General features: G+C 39.4%; 2 protein-coding genes across 5 annotated transcripts in view; one reads left to right on the top strand and one right to left on the bottom strand.

The window, feature by feature from the left end:
* The window catches only part of LOC103137162 (cyclin-dependent kinase-like 5), a 59,987-nt gene extending 53,262 nt beyond the window's left edge, over positions 1 to 6,725 (bottom strand). For both annotated transcript variants that reach the window (XM_007550773.2, XM_007550774.2), the window contains exons 1-2: positions 6,601 to 6,725; positions 2,576 to 2,787 (exon numbers count right to left, since the gene is read on the bottom strand). In XM_007550773.2, the coding sequence (XP_007550835.1) occupies positions 2,576 to 2,669 (94 nt within the window). In that variant the 5' untranslated portion in view covers positions 2,670 to 2,787; positions 6,601 to 6,725. The remainder of the gene's footprint in view (positions 1 to 2,575; positions 2,788 to 6,600) is intronic.
* Positions 6,726 to 9,515: 2,790 nt separating this feature from the next.
* Positions 9,516 to 22,798, top strand: LOC103137157 (Scm polycomb group protein like 2). Of its 3 annotated transcripts, none has more exons than XM_016670685.1 (15): positions 9,516 to 9,628; positions 11,486 to 11,560; positions 11,980 to 12,054; positions 12,623 to 12,693; positions 14,042 to 14,276; positions 14,365 to 14,453; positions 14,532 to 14,775; positions 16,652 to 16,914; positions 17,901 to 17,994; positions 18,119 to 18,322; positions 18,409 to 18,570; positions 18,651 to 18,779; positions 20,429 to 20,650; positions 21,924 to 22,081; positions 22,162 to 22,798. In XM_016670685.1, the coding sequence occupies exons 1-15, from the start codon at positions 9,541 to 9,543 to the stop codon at positions 22,285 to 22,287; spliced, it is 2,235 nt and encodes a 744-aa protein (XP_016526171.1). In that variant the 5' UTR covers positions 9,516 to 9,540; the 3' UTR covers positions 22,288 to 22,798. The 3 variants fall into 3 exon arrangements, with proteins under 3 accessions (XP_016526171.1, XP_007550831.1, XP_016526172.1); XM_007550769.2 differs by having other exon boundaries at positions 11,476 to 11,560; XM_016670686.1 differs by having other exon boundaries at positions 9,518 to 9,628; positions 21,927 to 22,081.
* Positions 22,799 to 23,693: the final 895 nt, after the last annotated feature.

The raw sequence follows: 23,693 nt of genomic DNA, 5'->3' as shown, positions 1-23,693 counted from the left end.
TGGGGTGAACCTACATAAAGCACTTAGCCCTAAGTCATTAGCAAAATTGACTGGACTCCCGATCAATGGAGGACAAAATCAATAGTGCTGAACCAATAGGAACACGTTTGGACCACGCGCGCGAAGGCAGAGGCTGAAGTTGACGTGAGACAGACAAACTTGTACAGCTTTATATTTTAATGTGGCCCTAAAAGCGCAGGGCTCCTTCCTTCCTGAGCGACTCATCGCTGGAGAGGCACTCAGCTTTTTAAATCTCTAACTCAAAGTTTCCCCGTGTCCTCTAGCGGCACGCTACACACACATTCTAAATGTCAGTGTAGGAGCGTGAAAACCGGGACAAGTGGGTGGCCTCGCTTCAGAGCTGCTGCAACTTTACACTGAGCGAGCCGCTCGAGGCAAAAGACGAGCCAGAAAGAGCTTTTCAGAGGGACCAAACTCTCGGACCGACCTTGGTCCACTGAAGCTGACGACACTTTGGAAATGCGGCATGCGTGTTTTATATAAAACTGACTGCAACGTACAGCGACCGCGTAAAACTTGCTGCATGGCCTGTCGCAATAAGCAACAAATCAATCGCATGACAGATGAAAACGAGCTCGATGATTTCCATTTGCATGACTTATTGCTTTTCTCTCTTTCTACCAAGAACCGGATACAAAATGTCTGCTGCTTTGGTCTCAACCAGCTCTTTTCTTCTGAAGGACAATTATGTTTGCGGAGAATTTGTCATTTATTTTATTTGCTGTTTCTGTTGTTTTTGTTTATTTATTTTGGATATTTGAAATGCCTTCCAGTGTTAAATGTTCATTAGAATTTAAGGTGTGTTGATCTTTGAGAATGTGTTCTTGAATTATTAAGGCGTTAGCATTATATCACTTGAAAACGAGCACAAAACAACAATATTATCATTTACCGCAATAACTTCTGGGACAATTTATCCTCCACCAAAATTTGTTACTGTCACAGGTCGAGTAGTACAAATGAATTGTGTTTAATGTCAAAATGCAATCTTTTTGACTATAAGCTATTTTTTTTTATGTAGATCAGTATTAAAAGAAAACTTTATTTAATCAAAGTGAAGTTAAATGTTGTCATAACTCAATTTATGCAAGAATCTTCACAGAGTCATTGCGGATGGTGACACTGTGAGCAGGAGGACTCTCCAGTAGCAGTCAGTCTTGCAGTGAATCAGAAGAGGCCTCTGACTGAAGACTGTTGCTGCATCATAACCATCATGACATGCTAACAGCTCAACTTCCTGGCAGCAGAAACTATGTTCCTGTAACACAGTGGTTCCCAAACTTTTTCTTCTGCGCCCCCTCCTCCCCCCCAGTGGTTTCCAAACAATTTCTGCGACCCCCCTATGGATTACAAATGGCTGTTTGGTTGAAACGACGCGTGTGACAGGGGGGTGGGGGGACATCGACTTTCTTGGGGGCAAAATGAATGTACGTAGCTGAAAACAGACACCAACATCGTTAGCCTACAAGGTACTTGTTAAGCTTAAGGTTCTGTATTGATGTTAGCTAGTCATCTTTTAGCTAACATTACCTGCATCCAACAGCTTTACTCAACTCAGTCGGTTAGTTTGGAGGGAAAAACTGTGAAAAGTTCTTTGCGTTTTGCTGGTTTGCTGCCGTGATTCAAACACAAACCTACGGGGGCGCGCCCCACAGTTTGGGAACCTCTGCTGTAATATATCCTTGGGTGACACCGTGAGTATTTGGCGAGCTCTGCTAATCCACCTGGTTTGCTTTTGCTGTTCCTCTTTGAATCTCTCGTCGGTGTGGTTAGGATCCCGGGCAGAGAGCGGCTGAGTCAGGGTTCCGATCACAGCCCATTATTATCGATGAAAGAGACGGCTTGAACTTCCTCCTTCTGTCTCTGCTCTCTGGTTTTGCCCCGTGTCCATGAACCCTCCTCTTCATCTCCTCTGGGATTTTGGGGGGTCACAGTTCAGGTATTATTTTGGCTTTTGAGATGCTAATCAGCTACTCCTGGCTGTAAGAAAACGCTACCTTGTTGCTACGGTTACGCATCAGCAACGTGAAAAAGCAACTGGCGCGCGGCATCCAAAAGCAGAGGGAGTAATTGTGAAAACGCGTCAACCAAAAACAATTAGAGCAAATGTCTACAAAAAAAAAGGACTAACATCAAACAGCTACTCTGACACCGTGAGACGCAATTCTGTTAAACTTCCTTGTAGACATTTAGTTCAATGATTTAAATAAATTAAGCAATTGGAGTGCCCAATAAACATTTTCATATTTTTTTCAGGTTAAAAACGAACAATTTGCATTTTATTAAGATTTTATATTACAGGCCAACAGGAAGCGGCATATTATTGCTAAGTAGAAGGGAAATGATGTGTGTCGATATTACTTGTGTTTTGCACATCTAAAGGATGTCTTGAACGTTCTTTGCAAAGACAGCTCAGACTCACGATTAGATGCAGAGTATCTGGAGGTTAATCGTGGTTGTAACCAGAAAGAAAAACAAAAAGCCTGATCAGAGCATTTCTGGTTTGTACTCACTGTTTTTAACAGATCAAATAAAAACAAATAGTCAACCTTACCTTCACCCACAATCCCAAGGACTTCAAATTTATTCATTACATCACAGATGTCAGGAATCTTCATGAAGTCAAAGGTATGATGTGTGAGGTGCATGGAGCTCAGGCACGGGGGCCCTGGCTACAAGACGGCATGCGGCAGCCAGCTGGAGGCCCCACAGACGGCCACATCTTCTGTAATCCATAATGTGGACCTCATGCCTTCTCGTCTTCACCTGCAGAAAAGCACGGCACCAGATTAAAATGGCGTAAACAGCTCTAATGGTAGCAGACAGTATTACTAGGGAAAACTGTTTAAACCATCATCATGGCAAAAATCATGGCGTAAACTGCTATCTACAGTAGGAGCCAGTACTACAGTTCACAGTTTTCAAAACTGCTTAAATTCACCATCATGCCGTTCCTAATGTTTAAAATCCTTAAAATGAGATGCCAGAAAAAAAATCTGTTCAACTGATAGAGTAACTCAGCACCACCCTAACTAGCCCCTGGTTCACTCAACAACAAAAAAAAGGGTAAATTTGGAGTCATGGTGCAAAAACTAACAAAGTGCCACCTATCTCTGTTATAAAGTTATATAACAACAGATTTTCTACACTGGAAAAACACAAAACCTTATCAATTATTTTTGGTTCCATCTCAGTACACTTGAGAAAAGACAAAACTGACTAACAAGTAACTTTTCAGCAAGCTACAGGAGCTTGTTTTAGGTAAATAATTCCTTCATATTAACAAAAAACTGCAAGTGAAATAATCAGATTATAAACCCTCAGTGGAAAAAACCTTGTTTATAACTGACATATTATTTCTCTCACTTCCTTTAATGTTTGCATATAAAGCTCCCTAACGCAGAGACATTACCATTCAGACCAATGGATTTTATAATAAATACCTACAATATGACATCCAGGGATTGCTGGCTGGCTTAAGTGAGAAACTACATATCCAAACCACATGGCGCTTTTACTGTAGGTTATCGTACTGCGAGTATCTTTGTCAGAAATGAAGTGAACTCTTCACACAGTTCAGTTCTGCTCCCCTTTTCAAGCTGAAGTCTGGTGAGAAGATGGGCATAAAGAAGGATCTAAATGAGCACAACGAAGGCTTTAAATCACAGTCCCAAAGCCAGTGGATCCCACCATTTATAATCCTCTTTTAACAGACCTCCCTCGCCTGTAAAATGCCCTAATTATTCAATTTCCTCGCTCCCAGTTTATGCCGTGAACGTTCTGCCTCATAACTTAAGTCTTAAGTATTGCCCGTTAGGCTATAACTGATTATATTATTAGGAATATTAGCATAAATAACACAGCTCTGCAGCAACTGAAGACACCACGCAACACAGACTGTGGGGAACTCTAAATATTGCGTACGTACCAAAAACTGACAAGAGCTTTATTAACAAAATAAGAAAATGTTGAGCTTTAGATGTGCAATCAGACTTCTTCTACTGTTCCTGCCTTTTCAGCAGAACAAAACAGAAACACACACGCACATCCTTAACGTGATTAAAGCTCCTCCTCTGGTATCCACGCACTCTTTTTACGCTTATTGAATCAGATAAGGCTCCAGATACCACTTTCCCCATTTCATCTTCCCCTTGCCGGAGAGCTCAAGGACTTAACCATTGCCTACTCACACTCCCAGTCTCCTACGGTGCTGTGGCCACTGGGGCCGCTCATCACTATGCAAAACCTTGGCACCAAAAATAAACTCTGTCTCCCCGATCGCTAAATATTGCTGTGTGGTCTTATCTCACCCAGCCAGCGAAGCATCGATGAGGGTGAACTGACAGCAACTGTTGCCAATTTTAAAGAAGGACATATTATTAAAAACACACACATTTCATTTAGTCACCTGCAGTCGTGTGTTATTGTATCACTTGGCATACAACCTTTTGGTTTTAGAGCAGATTTAAGCCATTTCCTTACATCCAGAAGGCTTATATGATAAGAAAGGCACTGAGCATCACCTTGGATCTTATATTTCTGTCTGTATAAACAGAATGACTCATGCGTGGTAATGGAGGGAATGTGTCAAATTGACGGTAAAGCCTATACATGTGGTGTGTGTTGAGTGCCAAAAGTGCCATAATAATAATAATAATAATAATAATAATAATAATAATAAATAAATAAATCAGCAAATGATTATTTGCATACATCCTCATTAATATCCAATTGGAAGCAATAATTTAATAAATAAAGGAATGTAGCCATTGTTCAAATTTAATGTCAGTAGAAAACCAGTTTGGCATTTATTGTTATTTAGTTGGTCCTATTCAAACTTAAGTTGTTTATAAATGTATCCTCTGATTGGTTAGCAGGCAGTTATACTGATAAAGTCAGTTGTAACCCCGACCACAAACTTTAATCGTTATGGTTAAAATGTAAAAATAAACACAAGAAACTTAAAAAAAAGAAGAAGTTATTTTTGGATTAATAAGGCATATTTAGGTAAGCGTATAGTTAGGTTTTTCTGTATTTTCTCTCAACTGTATTTAACTAATGACGTACTGGAAATTGTACACACACATAGTTTGGCTTAAAGCTGAACATGCAGAAGTGCACAGTACTACCAGCCGCTGTGTCGTTTTTAAACGCAAGACGAAAACAAAACTGTGTGATCCGCTAGCTATCACTAAAGTCTCCTTTTTAAGGGGAGTTAATGTTCCTTATTCAGTGGAATTAAACTAACTTTTATATCAACATTTATATAAATAAACTCATTATTCTCAAATGTCAGAGGTCTTATTCTAAATAACAGCTCTGATCTTTTTCAGGTGGTTTTATTGTTTTTGTAATTTATCGATCCAAGCACTGGCACTACCTGCTCTCCTTAATTTATTGACAATAATTTAACCAAATGTCTAATAATTTTTTACTAGCTACTCTTTGAAGTTATGAGAATTTTTTTATTACATTTGAAAAATTCTGTCAATTTTTGAATAATTTGAAGATTTATCAACAGATTCCCTCACCTGAGCTGTGTGTTGGTGCAGCTCTTCCAAAGTCACTGTGGCTGCTTCTCTGGACTGAACAGTGCTCTTTGAAATGTTGTTTTCAGTTCTAACCCTGCTTTCTTCATAACCTGTCTGACTTATTTTGAGTAAAAAAGGCTAAAAACAAATGCATGCCACATTATTCAGCTGTTTACATAAGTTATATTTTGAAAACTCAGCAATTTCCTCCCATTTCACAAATATGTGCTACTGTGATGGTCTACCACATTACTTATATATATATATATATATATATATATATATATATATATATATATATATATATATATATATATATATATATATATATATATATATATATATATATATAAGTAAGTAAGTAGCTGTAAAATAACATAATACTTAACAGATTAAAAGGTGGGGATAGTTTTGCAAAGGAACTGTAAAAAGTGATTATTGACGTATTTATTGATTAAATTTTGGCACTATTAGGACGCCGTAAACCATCACAGTTGTTGCTGACGCTGAAACGGATCTGTGCTCATTAAAATTAGACAAACTGATGAGTATTTCTCTCTGTATAACAACGTCACAAAATATTCTTTTGGAGGCTCCACGAAAGTAGAACACACAAATGGAACAGAATAATGAAGACCTGACGCCTTTCTATCATTCTCAACGCACTAAACATCAGGGCAAATTGTGTGTGGGAGCCTGTGTGGTGTGTGCGTGTGTGTGTGTGTGTGTTAGCAGCGACTGCCCACAGGATAAATGTAGCAGCCTCATTTTTAATGCAGAGCAATAAATCCAACAAGTCAAACAGACAGTGGCTATCAAGATAACTTAATATGAAGTGCCTCATTAGCAGCTTTCTAACCTGGTCTCGCTCTAATTGGGCTCTCACAGAACCACTTGTGTCTATTCTGGCTCCCTCAAACATACATTACAATAAATTAGCCCAAAACAAACCGCAAGCTTTTGCTATTTTTGTTTTGGTATTTAAAATATTCTCGCTCCACAAAAAGCTGTCAAGTCTCGTCTCGATAAGATAACAGAAACTACTCACTCAGTCAGTATTTTTGGGGGGCAAAAAACGATGGAACCGGGCCCATACATACATCCACCCACCAACGACGATGTTTTCATTGCAGCAAGCGACTACAGTAACTGGATCGTGCGGTTGACAAGCTGCAAGCGCATCGCCCAGGCAACAGCTTTGACGGGCACCGCCGTCGACCAATGAGAGACGTCCGAGCGCTTGTTTATGTGCACGCCCCCTCCGTGAGGGCCAATCAGAGAGAGTTCTGCGGCTTCACGGGGAGAGAGGGGGAAATAACTGTGTTGCGGTTTGTGAGGGTGTTTCGTGTGAAGTGGGAAATGATTGTTCCAAATTCTCTATTACATAATTCACAAAATCGCACCCTGCGTCCACTATAATAACATAATTCATCCAGGGGTCATTACCGAGGGCTTGCAGCTGCAGGAAAAGTATATCATTAAAAAAAATGTGGGGGGCCATAAATTCCTTCAGCGTGAAATAAAACATGACAAAAGACAGGGACAGGTGTTTGCAGGTGTTTGTGATGGCGTAATAACTATTTACTTTCCTCCCATATCTACAGCCTGCCCTGTGAAAATTTGTTGTTGTATAATAACCTTTTTCTGACTGGCATTCACACTCAGTCTATGCTGAGCTCATAATTGTGAATAGGGAGAACTTCCCAGTTATTGTCAGAGTTGGGAAAATTACAAGCTAAATCTCTGCAGCATCTGTGTTTATCTTTATGTCTCATGCCAACTTTAGGATTCTCTGGAAAACTTTCTCAGCATTTCTCCTGACGTATGCTGCCACCTTCAGGTTTTGACCTGTAACTGGAAGATAAAATCAGCAATTTCTTGTTATTTGTCCGTTTGGGAAAATACAATCCTTCTATGTACAAACTAATAACACTGGTAGGGATAAAAAAAAAAAAAGCAAATAACTAAAAAAAAAAAACACTCTACAGGCAGAACTATTGAAGGAGCTACAACTAACTGGACAAGTGATTTGTATGCTTAGCTATTTTCTGGGATTGTCAACTGAGGTGCTGCCACTGCTAACTTTATGTGCTTAGATTTTCTTTCCAGTTAAAAACACCATGGACCATGTTTGGTTTTGCTGGAAGTGCTTTTCCTTCCTCGTTTCAAAGGTTTCATTTCTTTCCACTGTTGCCACATGCATGGATATTATGGAGAATTGCTGCAAAGTCATTTAACTATTATGTGTGCATTTTTGTTACATACTCCAATAATAATAATCAGTCTAACATTTTATATATAAAACAACCAATGTTGGAAATTTCGGAAAATTTGCAGTGACGTCCTATTGACTTCATCTAACAGTAGACATTACACTGAAAAATAAATGCAAACTTTTAAAAACCAAACTTGATATTTGAAAATGTCAATTTTAGGAGTGTTTTTGTCAACATTCTGCAAATTTCACATTCTAAAGCTTTGCTGATGATGAAAAAGCATTTTAATGCAATGAAATTGAAAAATCCTTAAACAATTCAGCCATTGTGTCCTGCAGGGAACGCAACAAGATGAAAATGCAAAAAGTCCAGTGAAACAATCATGACTTCATCCAAGTATAAAAAAATACATCACCAATAAGTAGAAGTGTAACATATCTGTTTTTTGTTGTTGTTGTTGTTGTTGTTGTTGTTTTGCTATTAATAATAGAGAAACAAAAAACTTGTTTGATTGGTAAGCTGCAGGTGTAAAATATACACATTTTTGACATGGATTTTTTGCATTATTTTGCTGCTAGTCATGATAGAGGTGACCTCAAATACAATTAAATTAAATTTAAATTCAATACTTCAATTATTATAAAAAATAAATAAAATAGTAGGTGATTAGCCAGAAGAGTAGTTAAAAAGAAAATCAGGCAGACAGGTATTTTAAATGCAGAAAAAGGAAAACATTATAGAAAACACAATAGAGTTGTAGAAAAATATATTGAGTAAACACATTTTTGTGTTGTAAAACTGTGATTTAACTGAGCGTGGTGCACATATAAGAGAAGAGATATTGTTGCAACTTGTATTGTTGTCAGTTTGTGTTTCATGTCAATTTCCACAAACAGTAATAGATTTTTGAGAAGTGATTCTCAGAATCTATCTTTTATTATAATAAAGATTTGAACTGATAATTTTTGACTTATCAATTTGATTAATAGGGCAGATGATGTAAACTCTTGCGGAAAAAAGGTGGGTGGGGAAACCACGGCAGTTTGAAAAGAAACCGGACTTGGATTATGAATCATTTGCAGATCGGTTCATGTGATGACGCACATGAACCTGGAAGTGCTTAACTTTCTTGTATTAATGAAAGTTTGCACTGTGACCTGTGGAAACTTTTCCAAACATTCACTGTTGAAATGTAATGACTGTGCTCTTATGCAGAGTGTGATTGTTTAGCACACGTTTTTCCATAAGCTTAATGTTTCCCAAAGACAAAAAATGTTTTTTATATTATTACAATTTATTGTGTGGGGGTTTATATATACATATATAGATTTTTTTTATTTAGATAACTGTTACGCTTTTACGGGTTATGTAATTTCCATCACGTCACGTGACGTATTTCCTCAGCAGCGCAATTATTAGGATTTTTTTTCATTCACGAAAATGCTGTTAAAGTTACCAAAATACAATTTACATCCATGTTTCCAATTTTTTCTGTTTTGAACCACAGCAGGAGAATCCATGACAAAGATCCTGTATAAAAAAATATCGAAGAAAGATGAATAACTCCAATTTATTTATCGCATCCCAAAAGTTTGCCCGGCGCAGTCTAGACGCTGATTGGATAAGTTGAGTAAACCTTTCTCTGGTTGGACAGGCTCGTGAACAACACATGTGTTTATTGGAGTAGAGAAGCCCCTTGTTGAGTACAGCGTCGTCCAGTTTCTCGTCTCGTGACTCCTCCTCGCTACAATACTATCTTCGGCATAAATTACATGCGTGTAAGCATACACTACATTTGCGAAAAATGGCAGCTGACGAATAGAAAAAAGTGGATCTTCAGTCGAAAAAAAGACGGCACTTGTAAGTTCGTTCGTTAAAGTAAATGACATATATTTTAAGAAAATTTAAACTTAGAGCTAGTCGAATCCAAAAACACGTAATTCTGCTTCATGATGTGGAAGAAACTGCTGTAAGAAGGTTAAGGCTAAGGTTAGCCTGCCCAGTTATTAGCCAGCAGCCGTGGCTAGCCAACCGAGCGCTTCCAGTTGTCAACATTGGGCCCAGACTATTACCTGCAAGTGGTTCATGTTGGCGTCGTCTACATATTTTAGAAGCACAAATGTAATGCAGAAATAAATGTTAGCGCAATAATTAATTTAAAGTAAATCCGTCTCGATATTTATCCCCGTTGGCTGGTACCAAGTAAACACTTGCAGGCTGCTGATGGGTGACACACACCGAAGGTGGACAAGGAACAACAAGTTTGAGAGTTAAATATTGTGAAATGCCAAACCCAAAAGAGTGCTTTTCTACGTGGTGAAATGTTTCGGTTATGTTGTAACTTTAGCTACTAATATTAGTAATAACAGTGTACCTAGATATCAGTAACATGAATTTGACTTCAAAAAAATATCAATACTGGTTACCTTCAACGTGAAATATTTAGCCTTTTTTTTAACTCAAAAGTAAAAAACAATAGAAGCTTGTTGTGAGATTTTTGTTATTATTATTATTCTCAGCAGACATTGTTGTGACATTTTTGGTCTTAGTTGCGTTCACTGAAACATGGAGAAGTTGAGGGAATGTACACAGAGTCGAGGGCTGTCCCAGCACACCCCACGGGCCTGGCCTCTGGAGCGCGTGAAAAAGCCCCGGTCCGCTTCACGCTTCCTGTCTCAGTGGGTGTGGGTTACTGGAAAACCACACTACTGTAGCCGCTAAACGGCACATTTATACTTTTTTTCTTTTATTACTAGTTTTAATAATAATTGTTTTTAGTTAATTGCGTTTAATTAGGTTTACAGTGGAAATAAAAAATCTTCACTTCCCCTTGTTGAAATTTCAAGTTTTTGTGATGTAAAAAAATAATAACATTAAGTTAAGTATTTTCAGTTATGTGTAACTTAATTGATATGTGTGACTTAATTGAACTGCAGGCTGAATTGTATAAACTAATACATTGTTGAAGCACTTTCTTTCTTTTTTTTTAATTTTATTTTATTACAGTTTCCGGTCATTTCAAATCAGAGATATTCTCTCTGATTCAGTTCTGGGCTCTATTTCTAAACTTTATTATAAGTTCATACTAAGCTCTGTTTATCCAGCAGAAATTGACAGGCATTAGCAACGATTCAAACTCAAAGCAACATGCTGCCACCACCATGCTTCACAATGTGGGCATGGTGTTTTTTTCTTTTCTTTTTTCTTTTTACCCAATGTGCTGTTTGTGGCCATAACATCCAGGAATAGCGTCACATTTTCCCACAAGCTTTAGGAGACTTCAAATGAGATTTTGTATTATTATTTGCAAATTTAACCAAGACTCCAGAGATACGGGGAAAATTAAGTTAAATTAAATTTTTATTAAATTATTGTAATAATTTTTTAAGGTTATTGTAATGTGAAACAGCCAATGTTTGCCAGACATTCTTGTAGCTCATTTAGTCTCACTGAAGGCTTCTTTGGACTTTTCCTGAGAAATTTTTTCTCCTGTCTTTTCATCAATTTTGGAAAGATGTCCAGTTCTTGCTGATGCCACTTTTGCACCATATTTTGTCCAGTTGACGATGAACATCAACGCAGTGTACCTCTCATTATTGCATTTATGCAAAACGTTTGCGGTTGCGACATTGTGCACCTTGAAATTCGGATGATGAATTTGATTTGAAGCATTAAGCATCTCTGACGTTAATCTGTTGTGTTTTTAGATTTTCGCAGACAAACTGGGTGATCATCCCGCACGCCGTTTATCGTCATCCTCATCCGTCAACATGGGAAAGACTCCACTAAAAGGTAAGAATTTGACTTTCTTTTTTGTTTGATGTAAACAGTATGCTGGAGGTTTTACAGATCCAGGGTTGAGCTTAAAAATGCTGTTTTGGAAGCGTTAGGTGCTGGGAAACATCTACCTGGCTGCTTCAGTTGAGTTTAAAGTGTGTGGGAAACAATTTCACCAACTGCTATTAAGACATCATGTAGTTTTGCGTCACTTAAATCACTTCAGAGCTAAATATTGTCTGTGTGTGCTGTATTCGTATCAATGTTTTCACATATTAGAATGTATGTTTTTGTTTTATCAACAAAATCTTCAAATTTAGGATTATATATTATCTGATTGGTTTAATCCGTTGAAATTTATATTTTACGCGTTTTATTCTAACTGTTGTCATCCAGATAAAGCCATCATTTCTTTTTGCACTTTCTCTGTTCAGACCAGAAAGACGGCAAAAAAGAGAAACTGGGAAAGCCGCTCCCACTGCCAGGTACGACCCCTGCAGCAACTAAAGGTAAATGTTACTGTTTTGACATTTGATTATTAGATTTGATGTCTCTCTCTGTCTTATTTCCAACTTCATTTTGCTTCATTTGAATGTGTTTATTTAGTCAAGTTCTTTTAAATATGACGTGGTAAACATCCGTCTCCTTGCATTAGATTAATAATAGATGTGTTTTTTTCGGCACAGGTTATGGTGCGTCGGTTTTTGTATAATCATGAACCCGAAACATGAACAGAAAAAACACACCCCTTTCGTGAATCTGACTGAGATATAGATATAGCATACGGCATAAAATTGCAGAAGCGTTTTTGAATATTTTTTTTCCCTTTCTTTTAATATATATTTATTGTTAACCAGCAGTTGCATTTTTTCATAATTAAAATAAGAGCAAGGAAATACAAGTGTCATTTATTCAAAAGGATTTCCTGTGGGGAAGCATCTTAGCTTCTACATTTTAAGAATTCAATCAGAACCAATCCGTTAAAGCCATGAAGTGGAATCTTTCATGGACTACAAATGTTTCATTCAGGTTTTTTCAGCTGTTGTTACCGTCAGCACTTTGACTTTTTTCATCTAGATGCTTTCAGCTGGGAAGAATACCTGAAGGAAACCTCGTCCACACCGGCGCCAGCGGGCTGCTTTCGTCAGGTAAGCTTTACTGAAGCTGAAGTTTGATCTTTGGAAACAACCGTCTGTAAACAAGACAGTTTAAAAAGCTGCAGATGTGACTGGCTCTTCACTAAATTCACACCCCCATTTCTTACGTGTAAAGAAAACATTTCATCCTCGTGTAGTTAACTATTGCATTTAGTTTTTATTCCACTTTTTAGTAATTTTGATAAATTGTGAGAGATAGTAAATATAACAGACCAAACCTGCCATGTGATCTGCTGCTAGTAGATATTACTTATTTGTGTCGTGTAAACACATTTCCCTACAAGACGATTATACAAGACAATAAGTTGTCAAAGTGGGGGGAAAACAACACCAGAGCAGGTCGGTTTCAACACGTTTTCTTTAAAACGTCTCACCGGAAGACAGAAACGGCTGACCCATATGAATCCAGACTGAAATTAGACGTTTGCATCTTGGAAGGCTTTCGATTTGGATCTTTGTTATTATTTCATGTCTCTATAAATATTGAGCTTTGTCTAGAAAAATTGCTTCGATGACTTAAAGGCCTTACAAAGCCTTACATCTAATAGCTGAGTCAAGTTCATTTGTGTAACATTTTTGTGGAACAAGATAGTTCAAAGTGCTTTACATCATAAAAAACATCGCATAGAGATTATGAATTATGGAACAAGAAATAAACATCACATTTTGTCAAAAGCCAGCTCCAAGATCATCAAGCAAATATACTCCTTCTCCATGTTTGGTTCTGGTTTCGGGGATGCAGAGTGGAACCAGAACCAGAACACCTGAGTGGTCTGGAAGGTTGATGCAATAACAGCAGATCCTTAATCCTCCAGTAAAGTGTTAGCATAATGCTCAGGAGGAGCGCAGCAGACGTCACGGTCGGACAACAGGGAAGCAAGATGATGTCCCATCAGAACATCAGTTCCCAAAACCACACAAAAAAATCCCTTATAAAAGCGCACGCGGGATCAGTGCGACCCCTGTGTCAAAAGCTTGTGAGATCAAATTGACTGCTGGAGGGTTAGTGTATTGTGGTGCTAAGTCATTCAGTGTTTTATAAACTAACAAAAGTATTTTAAAATCTAAGCTACAGGGAGCTGATGTATAAGGTTTAGTCCCCAAACATCCAGTTTTACTTTGTTTTTACATTTACTAAAAGAAAATATTTAACCAGGTTTGGCTTGAAAAACACAAAAATAAGTTATCAAAGTTATATTACACTTACTTAAAATACTAACATATGACAATGATGTATGATTTATCTAGGTCATATTTAGGTGACTTTGTCCATTAACCTAAACTGTGCTTCTTCTGCCTGAGGCATAAGTGTTGTAAACCTATCACACTGTGTCTGCAGGCTAGAGTCCCTCCCTCCAACGACTTCAAAGTGGGCATGAAGCTCGAGGCTCACGACCCTCGCAATTCCACCTCGGTTTGTATCGCCACGGTGATGGGCTTAACCGGGGTTCGTCTCCGTCTCCGCCTGGACGGGAGCGACAACAGCAACGACTTCTGGAGGCTGGTGGACTCGTCCGACATCCAGCCTATCGGCACCTGCGAAAAGAACGGAGACATGCTGCAGCCGCCGCTGGGTAAGCCCGACACTGCGACACATCGCTGAACCTCAGACAAGAGCGTCCTGCAGCTGCTCGGGTCTTAGTTTCTTCTTCTCTCCCGCAGGATTTCGTATGAATGCCTCCTCCTGGCCCATGTTCCTGTTGAGAACCCTGAACGGAGCAGAGATGGCACCAGTGACAGCCTTCAAAACGGTTTGTACCGACTCCTTTAAAAACTCTAAAATCACAGCAGCGTGCCGACATTTTAAACATATTAATTTTGTTCCTTAGGAACCTCTGAGACCTCCTCAAAACGGCTTCAAGCCAGGGATGAAGCTGGAGGCGGTGGACAAGAAGAACCCGTACCTCATCTGCCCCGCCACTATCGGAGAAGTGAGAGGCGACGAGGTGTTTATCATGTTCGACGGCTGGAGGGGGGCCTTTGATTACTGGTGCAAGTACGACTCCAGGGACATCTTCCCCGTGGGCTGGTGCTCCCTCACCAAGCACAGCCTCCAGCCACCAGGCAACAGTGGTAAGTGTTGGACTCTAGGTGGCAGCAGATATTTGCGTCAGATGTTAGGGTTGTGGGAAGGAGTGGTTGTTTGTAAACAGTGTTTGATTTAATCCTCCCCGTCAAGTTGCAGCGCAGCAACTTAAACGTTCCTTTACAGTCCTTTAGATGTCTGGGAAAGTGTGGGAACATTATTCATTTCCCCATTTTATTCTGCCTTTTAAGTCATTTACGTTTTATTAAATGTGCTTTTGCAGCTTTTTGTGACACATCAGACTCTGATTTCTAACTGTTTTCAGTTCAGTATTTTTGTTTTTGACTCTTTCAAGAATAAAAAAAAAGGCAGCTTCAGAATTTTTTGGGGACTTTTTGAGCATCAAATCAAGTTGAACTGGTCCTGTCTTTAGTGCTACAAAAAACTGAAATGCTTTTGAATTAAAAAAAAAAAAAGAAAACACCAGTGGAAACATTATAAAAAGCTGCTCAACAATTTAGAAGTAAATTGTTACATTTTATTACATTCCAAATAAAATGTTAACTTAAACAAACATATGGTTTGTTGATGTTTACTTGTGGGGTTCCAGAAGGTTCTACGTTTGGGTCAGGGTTGTTTATTGTGCAGAAAAAAGGTCCCAAATTGTACTTCAAAGAATTTTCCTTTATTTTATTCATATTTGCTAAGCAAATGCATGGTTGAAGATTTCTGAAAATTACCAACAATTTTAGCATTGACCTACCGAAAAAGTACAAGTCTGGAATAAATTACCTGTAGAAACTGAGAATGCTGTTTACATTGAACAGTTTAACAATCCCACCCATGTAATGTCAAAATGTATTGATTTATGTTGGTAAATGGTTGAAAAAACAGCAGAGCTTCATTTTTTTTAAATGCGTCTTGTCTGAATAGAGAACAGGCAAACAAGATGGCTGCTTTTACCGTGTCAGATTTGCTCTTCAAAAGAGGTGATGTGATATATTTTCATACACCATCTGTTTGCTCTGGATAAGTATTTTTTTTGTATTTTTTTCACTGCCTGAAGTTTCAAATAAGTCTATCTGAGTTTGAAGGTCCAGATTTCCTTTTGGATCTCTTGGAAAGTTTGTGGATAAAATGCAGGAAGGCATATGGTGAGAACAGAGCCGAGAGAATTGATGTGCAGAAACGGCGCAGCGTTTTCTGTCAGTGTGTTAGTGTGGCTGTCTGGGTGGGACGGAGCAGGAGGACAATTTATGTGCTTCACATTTCACCCGTTTACATTAAGGCAGGTCTGTCCTGTGTCTGTTACGCCGCGTCTCAGACTGAGTGGGTAGAGAGAGCAGAAGACTCTCCGACAAAATACATCGAGATTTACGATACTCACTGAAGGGTTTTATGTTTCTGTTCCAACGTTCTGCTCAGGAATAAGCCACAGGCTTGGAGTGGACAACAACAGAAATGTTATTTTAACTCACTCTCAGAACTGTTTGGTGGAAAAAAATTGCAAAATGAATTTTTGGTCGTCTATTTTTGTTTCCAGATGATTTCTTAATACAACTAGCTTTAAGTTTTCAGAGTTTCACAACAGCACAGTTCCAAACTATGTCCAAAACAGGTTCAAAATCTGACAAACTAGATATGAACTTAGATTAATTTGTAGGTTTATCAAATGAAAATTTAGGCCTATTGTTAAAAAGAGATATTCTTCTAAAACTGAAAAAAGTACATTTGTTTTTTTTCTCTACAATGTTTAGTAAATCTGATATTGATTGAAAATTTGATTTTTTTTGTGTGTGTTTTGATCAAAACCGAGAGATAAATTGAAATGTGACAGAAGCGTTGTCCTCTCTCCTCGTTCGTCCTTTCTCTTCGTGTTCGTCCTCTCACCTCATGTTCGTCCTCTCTCCGCTGTGCTTTCAGTTACTCTTCCGAAGAACCTGCAGATCCTGCCGTCGTCTCCCTCCAAACCCAGCAGGCGCTCCATGCAGTTGCCCTACAGATACCCCACTCTGCCCGCGCTGCCCGTGAGGAAGGGGGTGAGAGGCCGTCGGCCCAAGAGCGAGACGCTCGCTCTGCTCAAAGCCGTGGCGGAGGCCGCGGCTTCCCACAACGGAGCCGTTCCCGACGACACGCCGCTGATGCCCCGGGTTCACAAGAAAAGAGGCCCCAAATCAGGAAGTAAGGTGAGCAAACCTGGAATAGCATCACCTCATCTGACTTTACGCTGCTTCTTCAGGGTTTAAATGTATGCATCTAAAATTAAAGCTTTAAAATGTTTTAAGTTCTTTATTTGTTGTCTTAATTTAAGTTAAATATGTTAATTTCAGGTCTTAAATTTTATCATGAAAGTATTTATTTTTATAAATGTATTTATTCCCCTCCCCCCCACGTCAGGCAAAAGACAAAAGTTTGAATTGCGCACAAACTTTATTTCGTTCTGTAACTCAAGGCGTATGAGGCTACCGCTAACTAGCTGCTAATATACCATTGCTAACTAGCTAGGCAGCTTTATTGCGTGTCACTCTGTCATGGGTGATGGGCTTGACACACTGGGTGCGGCCCACCACTCCGGATGAAACACAATGCGGCGACAACATCAAAAGTTTCATGTTTTTCATCTTTCTTGTGTCGTACAAGCGCAAAATTTTGCAGACAAAAATAAAACGGCACTTCAGGCTGTCACCTCAGCTGCCAGCCTGAAGTGACAGCCTGGAAGCTGTCACTTCGTCTTGCAAGATCCATAGGAAATGAACAAAGAGGGAGCAACGTCACCATCCATGTGTCGACTCTTTTAGGCTTAAATTTATTGATCAACGATGTTTGTTTCTGACTCTCGCTCATTTCTGTTGCCAATCCACATGAAGACAGATGCATTCTGTGCAATAAAACAACTTTTAAGCTAGATCACAACGTGTGTTACAGCTCTGGAGAGCCACATGCAGTGTGAGGAGAACAAGAGACTAATGAATTTTAAAAAATTTTGCTATCCTTTATTGTTATACATCAGGATCCCCCAATCACCTCCTATATTTATACATATTTCGGTCTTAAATTTCATTCATAGTGGTATTAAAAAGTCTGAAATTTGTCTTTCTGAGATTTCTAGATACCCTGTTCTGCAGTTCCAACAATTTATTGGAATTCTAAAGCATTTCTACTGTTTCTGTAGCGAAAGTCCAAGCTTCTGCAGAACCCGACGCAGCTGCCAAGCATCCAGGTTCCACAAGAAAACCCTCCCTGCCTCAACTCGGTGGTTTCAACAGGTACGGCTCCACCGTCGTTTGCTTCCCGGCGGCGCTGCTGGACGTTCGGCTTCGACTTAGAGACTCCGCTCAGCCGGTCCCGATCCGTTCAATGCACCTCTTTGTGTTCCTGTCCCGCCCTCAGTGTGCGTGTACGTGAATAAGCACGGGAACTGCGGCCCCCACTTGGACAGGAAGCAGATGCAGCGCCTTCCGGACCACTTTGGGCCGGGGCCAGTGAACGCCGTGCTCCAACAAGTGGTCCAGTCATGTATAGACTGCGCCTACCAGCCAAAAGTCCTCCTCAGCGCTCTGCAGAGTGACTCGGGGGGAGGCGAAGCTGTCAAAGGTAAAAAACACAGATAAGGTTTTGTATCATGGGGAGGGAAAAAAAGGAGCATATTTAATGAGTTTAACATGAAAATGTCTTCAAAGTGAGAACAGACGGCGGTGTCCGTGTGATCAAACTGCCGTCCGCCTCCAGTGCTTCCTTCGTGTTACGCTTCCTAGAGAGCATGTGCCGTCACCTTCAGTGTGACAACCTGTTCAGCAGCCAGCCGTTCAGCCACTACACCGCCTACGACAGGAACAAGTCTGGTAAATTAATCGGCCGAGCTGCACGCAGCGGTCTTGTACTGTTCATAAAATGAGTTTTTTCTAAATGTTTTGTCTTCCAGTGAAAGAAGAGGCGCTTGATGTTCCCTCTCTGGCCCGGGGTGGTAAACGCAGCCTCTCGGGGGTCTCTCCTCCGTACGCCGCCCCTCTCTCCCCCAAACATTTACGAGCCGAGGCTCACCCATCTGAAGGTAGCGCTCATATTTTTAATTTTTTTTTATTTTTATTTCACTCTATAAAAAGCCTAGAGGAAATCCAGGAAATGTTGCAAACATTTTCCGTTTGCTGTATTTCTGCGCTGAATTCAAAAAGCAGATTGCTGTAAGTCCAGCTGATGCAGCCAATTCTCACCATTGAAAAATATTTCAGTTTTTTATTTTCATTAACAAAGAATGGGTAAATAAAAATCATTATGAAAAAAAAAAACTTCTGGCATTTCCAGCTTATTAATTTAAAAGCCTGTCAGCCTTTCACCATGTTCAGGTTGGAAGATCAAAATGATTAAACTGAGCAACTTTTCTTGAATATGTTCAGCCCTCCTGTTAGTAGAAAAACTAGAGAGGGGCAGATTGATCCAAAGTATTGTTGTGTCATATCGATACTAGCATGGTAAGATTTCTACTTTTCTTTCACGACCTCTCTTGAAGTTTTTATTTTATTTTTGTATTGCAGTTTTCCAAATCTACCGTAAAAAAGACTTTGCTTGAATTTTCTCTCAAACGATAGTTTTTTGCACTTTATTTTGAAAAAAAAAGCACAAAAATGTTATTTGTTTTTCTATTGTTTCTACTTATCATGTAAACATGTCACTGAAGTATTTTGTAGACGCCTATAAACTATCTAAATTGTGTCTTAGATTTTAACAAAATAATTCCACAAATAAAAAAAAAACAAACAAAAAAAAAAAAGACACACACACACACACACATTAACTCCTCAATGCCAGAAGTTTGACGATATCATACTTAAGTATCGGTATCGGCAATATAAAAAAAAAAAACAAGCTGATTCTGAAAATAGCCAACTTTTGAGTTTTTTTACTTAGGACTTCTACACCGAAGATTGTTGTTATCACTGTGAGCTGGTAGAGTTTTAGGTTCAGGGGCATTACCCTGTCAAGATATCAAATTATGCTGGACTATAAATTGTCCCACTAATTATTGCGATAACCGATATTATCATTTGGAGACCATTTTCAATTAACATATTGATAACGGCGTAATCAAGCTTGTCCTCTCAGAGACCAATAAACTTTAATTTTGTACAGAATACTCCACACTGTGACTGAAAGACATTTTATATGTCCAAAATAAAACATGACTACCAGAACCAAAACATAAAAACCACACACAACCCAAATGATAACTAAAATCTGTGTAAACAAAATAGCTCTTCAAAAAATATGAATCATCAGGGAGGATAAATTATTGTGCTCATTTTAATTTATCATGAGAGGAACTGCTTACTGCGACAGGCTTCCCAGCTGATCACTGATCAGGACAGGTCAAGTGAAAGATCTCCTGTTTTCTTCTGCAGTAACATTTCGCCAGACACTTTTTTTTTTCTCCCCACACAACCTATGTGACGCAAACAGCTCTGGTATTTACTCTGTCTGTAATTTACCTAAATATAGATTCCCCCATAAATGCGTGTGTCATACCTCGTTTCAGCGTCTGCAAAGTGTCAGCGCAGAGAGCTGCTGTTTTAGCTCAGTAGCTCTATTTCGGGAGCAGATCTGCCTTTGCGTGTAGTTTGAGGATTAGAAGCGGGCGGACTGAAACCAAACACCGTGAAAAGGCCGACGGTTTTGAAAACCTCTTTATGTTTTCCCCCCTTTCAGCAGAGACTCTGCCGCACGAAGAGAACGGCCACATCAAGGAGCAGCGATACATGGACTCAGCTTCCAACTCCATGACCCCACGACCCCAAATGGCGCGGAGCTCCTCCGAGTACCACCCTCAGGCCAGCAGCCTCTACCATCACAGCGGCAGCGCCGCGATGCGCCGCCACTCATCTAACTCGGCAGAGCTCAGCTCGACGCAGCCTCTCAGACGAGTCGAAGGTACGCCACGAGTCCCGTCGCTGCTTTACACGTAGACGTGTCGCGATAAGCAGTAAATCAATAGATCGCATTAATAATTCAAGTGAAGGCGATCGTTTTCAGGTGCGTTCTTGTTTGTTTTCGTCGCGTCTGTCTCTCTCTTTCTACCAAAGAGGCTTGACGACAAAACGCTTCACTCCGGTGCATCAAGTTGCTTCTCCCCTCCTCGTTTCCTTAGTAACGGGCTCAACACGCAGGAAGCGACAAACGGCACCAACAATGGGGGGGAATCCAGCACACGGGACGCGACAGTCCACAATCACTGAGATGTTTAATCAACAAAATACAAAAAGGCCAAAATGGTAGACAGTAGCCATGTTTCCGTTAAAATTGTGCAAATTGAAATTGTGAAAATAAATTTGCCTAATGGAAACATGACAATTTAAAAAAAAAAGTTTTTTTAACAAGATGATTAAGTAATTTTTCAGCCATATAGACATAGATGTATTTAGTAAAACTGCAATGGAAACACTTTTTTCGTGACACGAGTCATGGGATCAACAGCCGGATGTTGCTACTGACAGACGATGAAGAAGATGACAGGAAGTGTTGGATAGTTGATTATGTTTTTGGTTTTTTATGGATAATGTGCAGCAGCTCCACCAGAGCTCTCACAGCATCCGTTCATAAAACGTTGCGCGTCATTCAAACATGTTGAATCCATAATTCTTCTGGAAAATCTCAGATTTCCCCAAAACAATGCGTACGTATTGTCACTGCCATGATTTTTAATGAACAAGCTTACTTACTTATGCAAGATTTTAATTTCACTTGTTATTTAATGGAAACACAACAATTGCAAATTTGTGTTTAGTTTTTTTTCCCCCACATTAGCAGAGCACAAAGATTTGCACACGTTTGCAGTGGAAGCGCAGCTGCAAACACAGAATCCATTATCGCTAAAGAAAATGTTTGTTTACAGACACTTCAGAAACCATCTTATTTGTTTTTGGTTTGCTTATTTATTTTGATTATTTAACATTTTCTTCTGGTTCCTGTGTTAAATGTTCTTCAGAAATTAGTTTATTGATCTTTGCGAGTTTGCACTTGCACTATTATGCCATTTTTATGCTAGTCGTTAACAAATGATATTGTCGTTCATCCCAATAATTTCTGGGGTAATTAATCGCCCAGCAAAATTTGTTTAGACGTTGTTCCGCAAGAACGCTACATGTACTCTGTGTGTGCGCGTGTGTGTGTGTGTGTGTGTGTGTGTGTGTGTGTTCTTCGGCAGCAGCTAGCTCCACCACCGGTTCCGAATCGATGGATCGAGAGAATGTGCAGCTGCCCAGTAAAAACCCTTCCTCCTGGTCCATTGAGGAGGTGATGCAGTTCGTCCGGGACGCCGATCCCACGGCGTTGGCGCCTCACGCAGAACTATTCAGAAAACATGTAAGTTGACAGAAAGAAACTCTGGGAGTCTGCGTGACGGTTCGTCTTCATCAGTAATGAGTCTCTGTTTGTTTCCGTAGGAGATCGACGGAAAGGCCTTGATGCTTCTACGGAGCGACATGATCATGAAGTACATGGGTCTGAAACTGGGGCCGGCTCTGAAGCTCTGCCACCACATAGAGCGGCTGAAACAAGGCAAACTGTAAACAGAGGAGCCGTGATTCTCTATCAGACCTGTGAGCAATAAGCCCAGAAAGAGCCAGCGACTCATGGGGCCACGCAGGGGTTACATGTTACACTAGACTCCTTCTGGAGGAGAGGGGGCACTTTTCGATGTTACGACTTCAACGCGACTTCTAGAGCAGGGGGGCGGAGGGAAGGAAAAAAAAAGAAGTGCGCCGTGCATCGCTGACGCATTACCTCATCGCCCCCCCTCATCAGCGAATAAAAAGCTGTTCAAGTCTAATAAACAAACTCTGACTTCTAAGAAATCCCAAAGCAAGAATGATCCCTGTAGTGTTTACGTTGCATCACACACATTCACACAAGGACGACTTTTTTTTCCCCCTTTTTTTTTAATGGAGCTGAAATGTTTTGATCCTGATTTTTGGATCCCCAAAGATGGAGAATGTTTTTATTATTATTATTATTATTATTATTATTATTATTATTATTACTGTCGAATTTCTACCTAATGAGAAAGGATTCGTATACTGAGAAAAACAAAAAGCAAACATGAAACATTCTTCATACTCCAGAAGAGAATTTCTTTGCTTTTGTCTGTACTGTTGCATTATTTTCATTCCCTACTTATCTGCCTAAAAGTATATCATCTGCCTGAAGGATGCCGCGCTGTGCAGACAGACATTTTCACAGACTCTGTCAGTGTCATTGCCAGGAATAATGTTATCTATTTTTGTTTTTTTTTAACTGAGCTGGATGGTTTTGGAATCATTAACTATATTTTTGTGTCTTAGCGGGTTCGAAGTTGCCTCTCATTGGTAAAGATGCTCCGATCAGAAAACAGTGGCCGATGTCTGATCTTCAGTTTTTGTTGTCACTCTCTCTTTATTAGGTATAATATACCTTATTCTACAGTCCCTGCTTATAAGCTATTTATGTCAGAGGCGACGTCACACCATGTGTGTGAGAGAGCAGTTGCTTTAAAATAGGAAGTTTAACTTTAAAATTCCTTTAGCTTCTTGTATTATCTCAGTTGTTAGCATGACCTGAAACAACGGGCTCCTTCTGAGAGAAGGTATATTCTTGTCTTCCAAAATGCCAACTTTTACAAATCCAAATTATTCCATCACAAAAAAGTCGGAAGGCTGAAAAGGGTAATGTTGCTCTTACATAAGAAGTGGCCAATGTTACTGCAAGAAGGTGTTTATCAGTTAAGAACTGATAAACACAAAAACGTTATCGGTTGTTGACGAAAGCGTCGTAATTCACCATCACATCCCTAAAACCCGAGTAAATTTATGAAACAAGAAGTCAGTTGTGTTTAACAGCTTTTGTTTTAGAAAAACACAAATCTCATTTCAAAATTGCAGATATAGATGCCAATACAATATCTACATAAGGTATATAATACCTTACTAGGTATTTTATA

Source organism: Poecilia formosa, unplaced genomic scaffold (genome assembly GCF_000485575.1).
Source record: "Poecilia formosa unplaced genomic scaffold, Poecilia_formosa-5.1.2 Scaffold37, whole genome shotgun sequence".
Taxonomy (NCBI): domain Eukaryota; kingdom Metazoa; phylum Chordata; class Actinopteri; order Cyprinodontiformes; family Poeciliidae; genus Poecilia; species Poecilia formosa.
The sequence above is the reverse complement of the archived record's forward strand: the minus strand, read 5'-3'. Positions and strand labels throughout refer to the sequence as shown.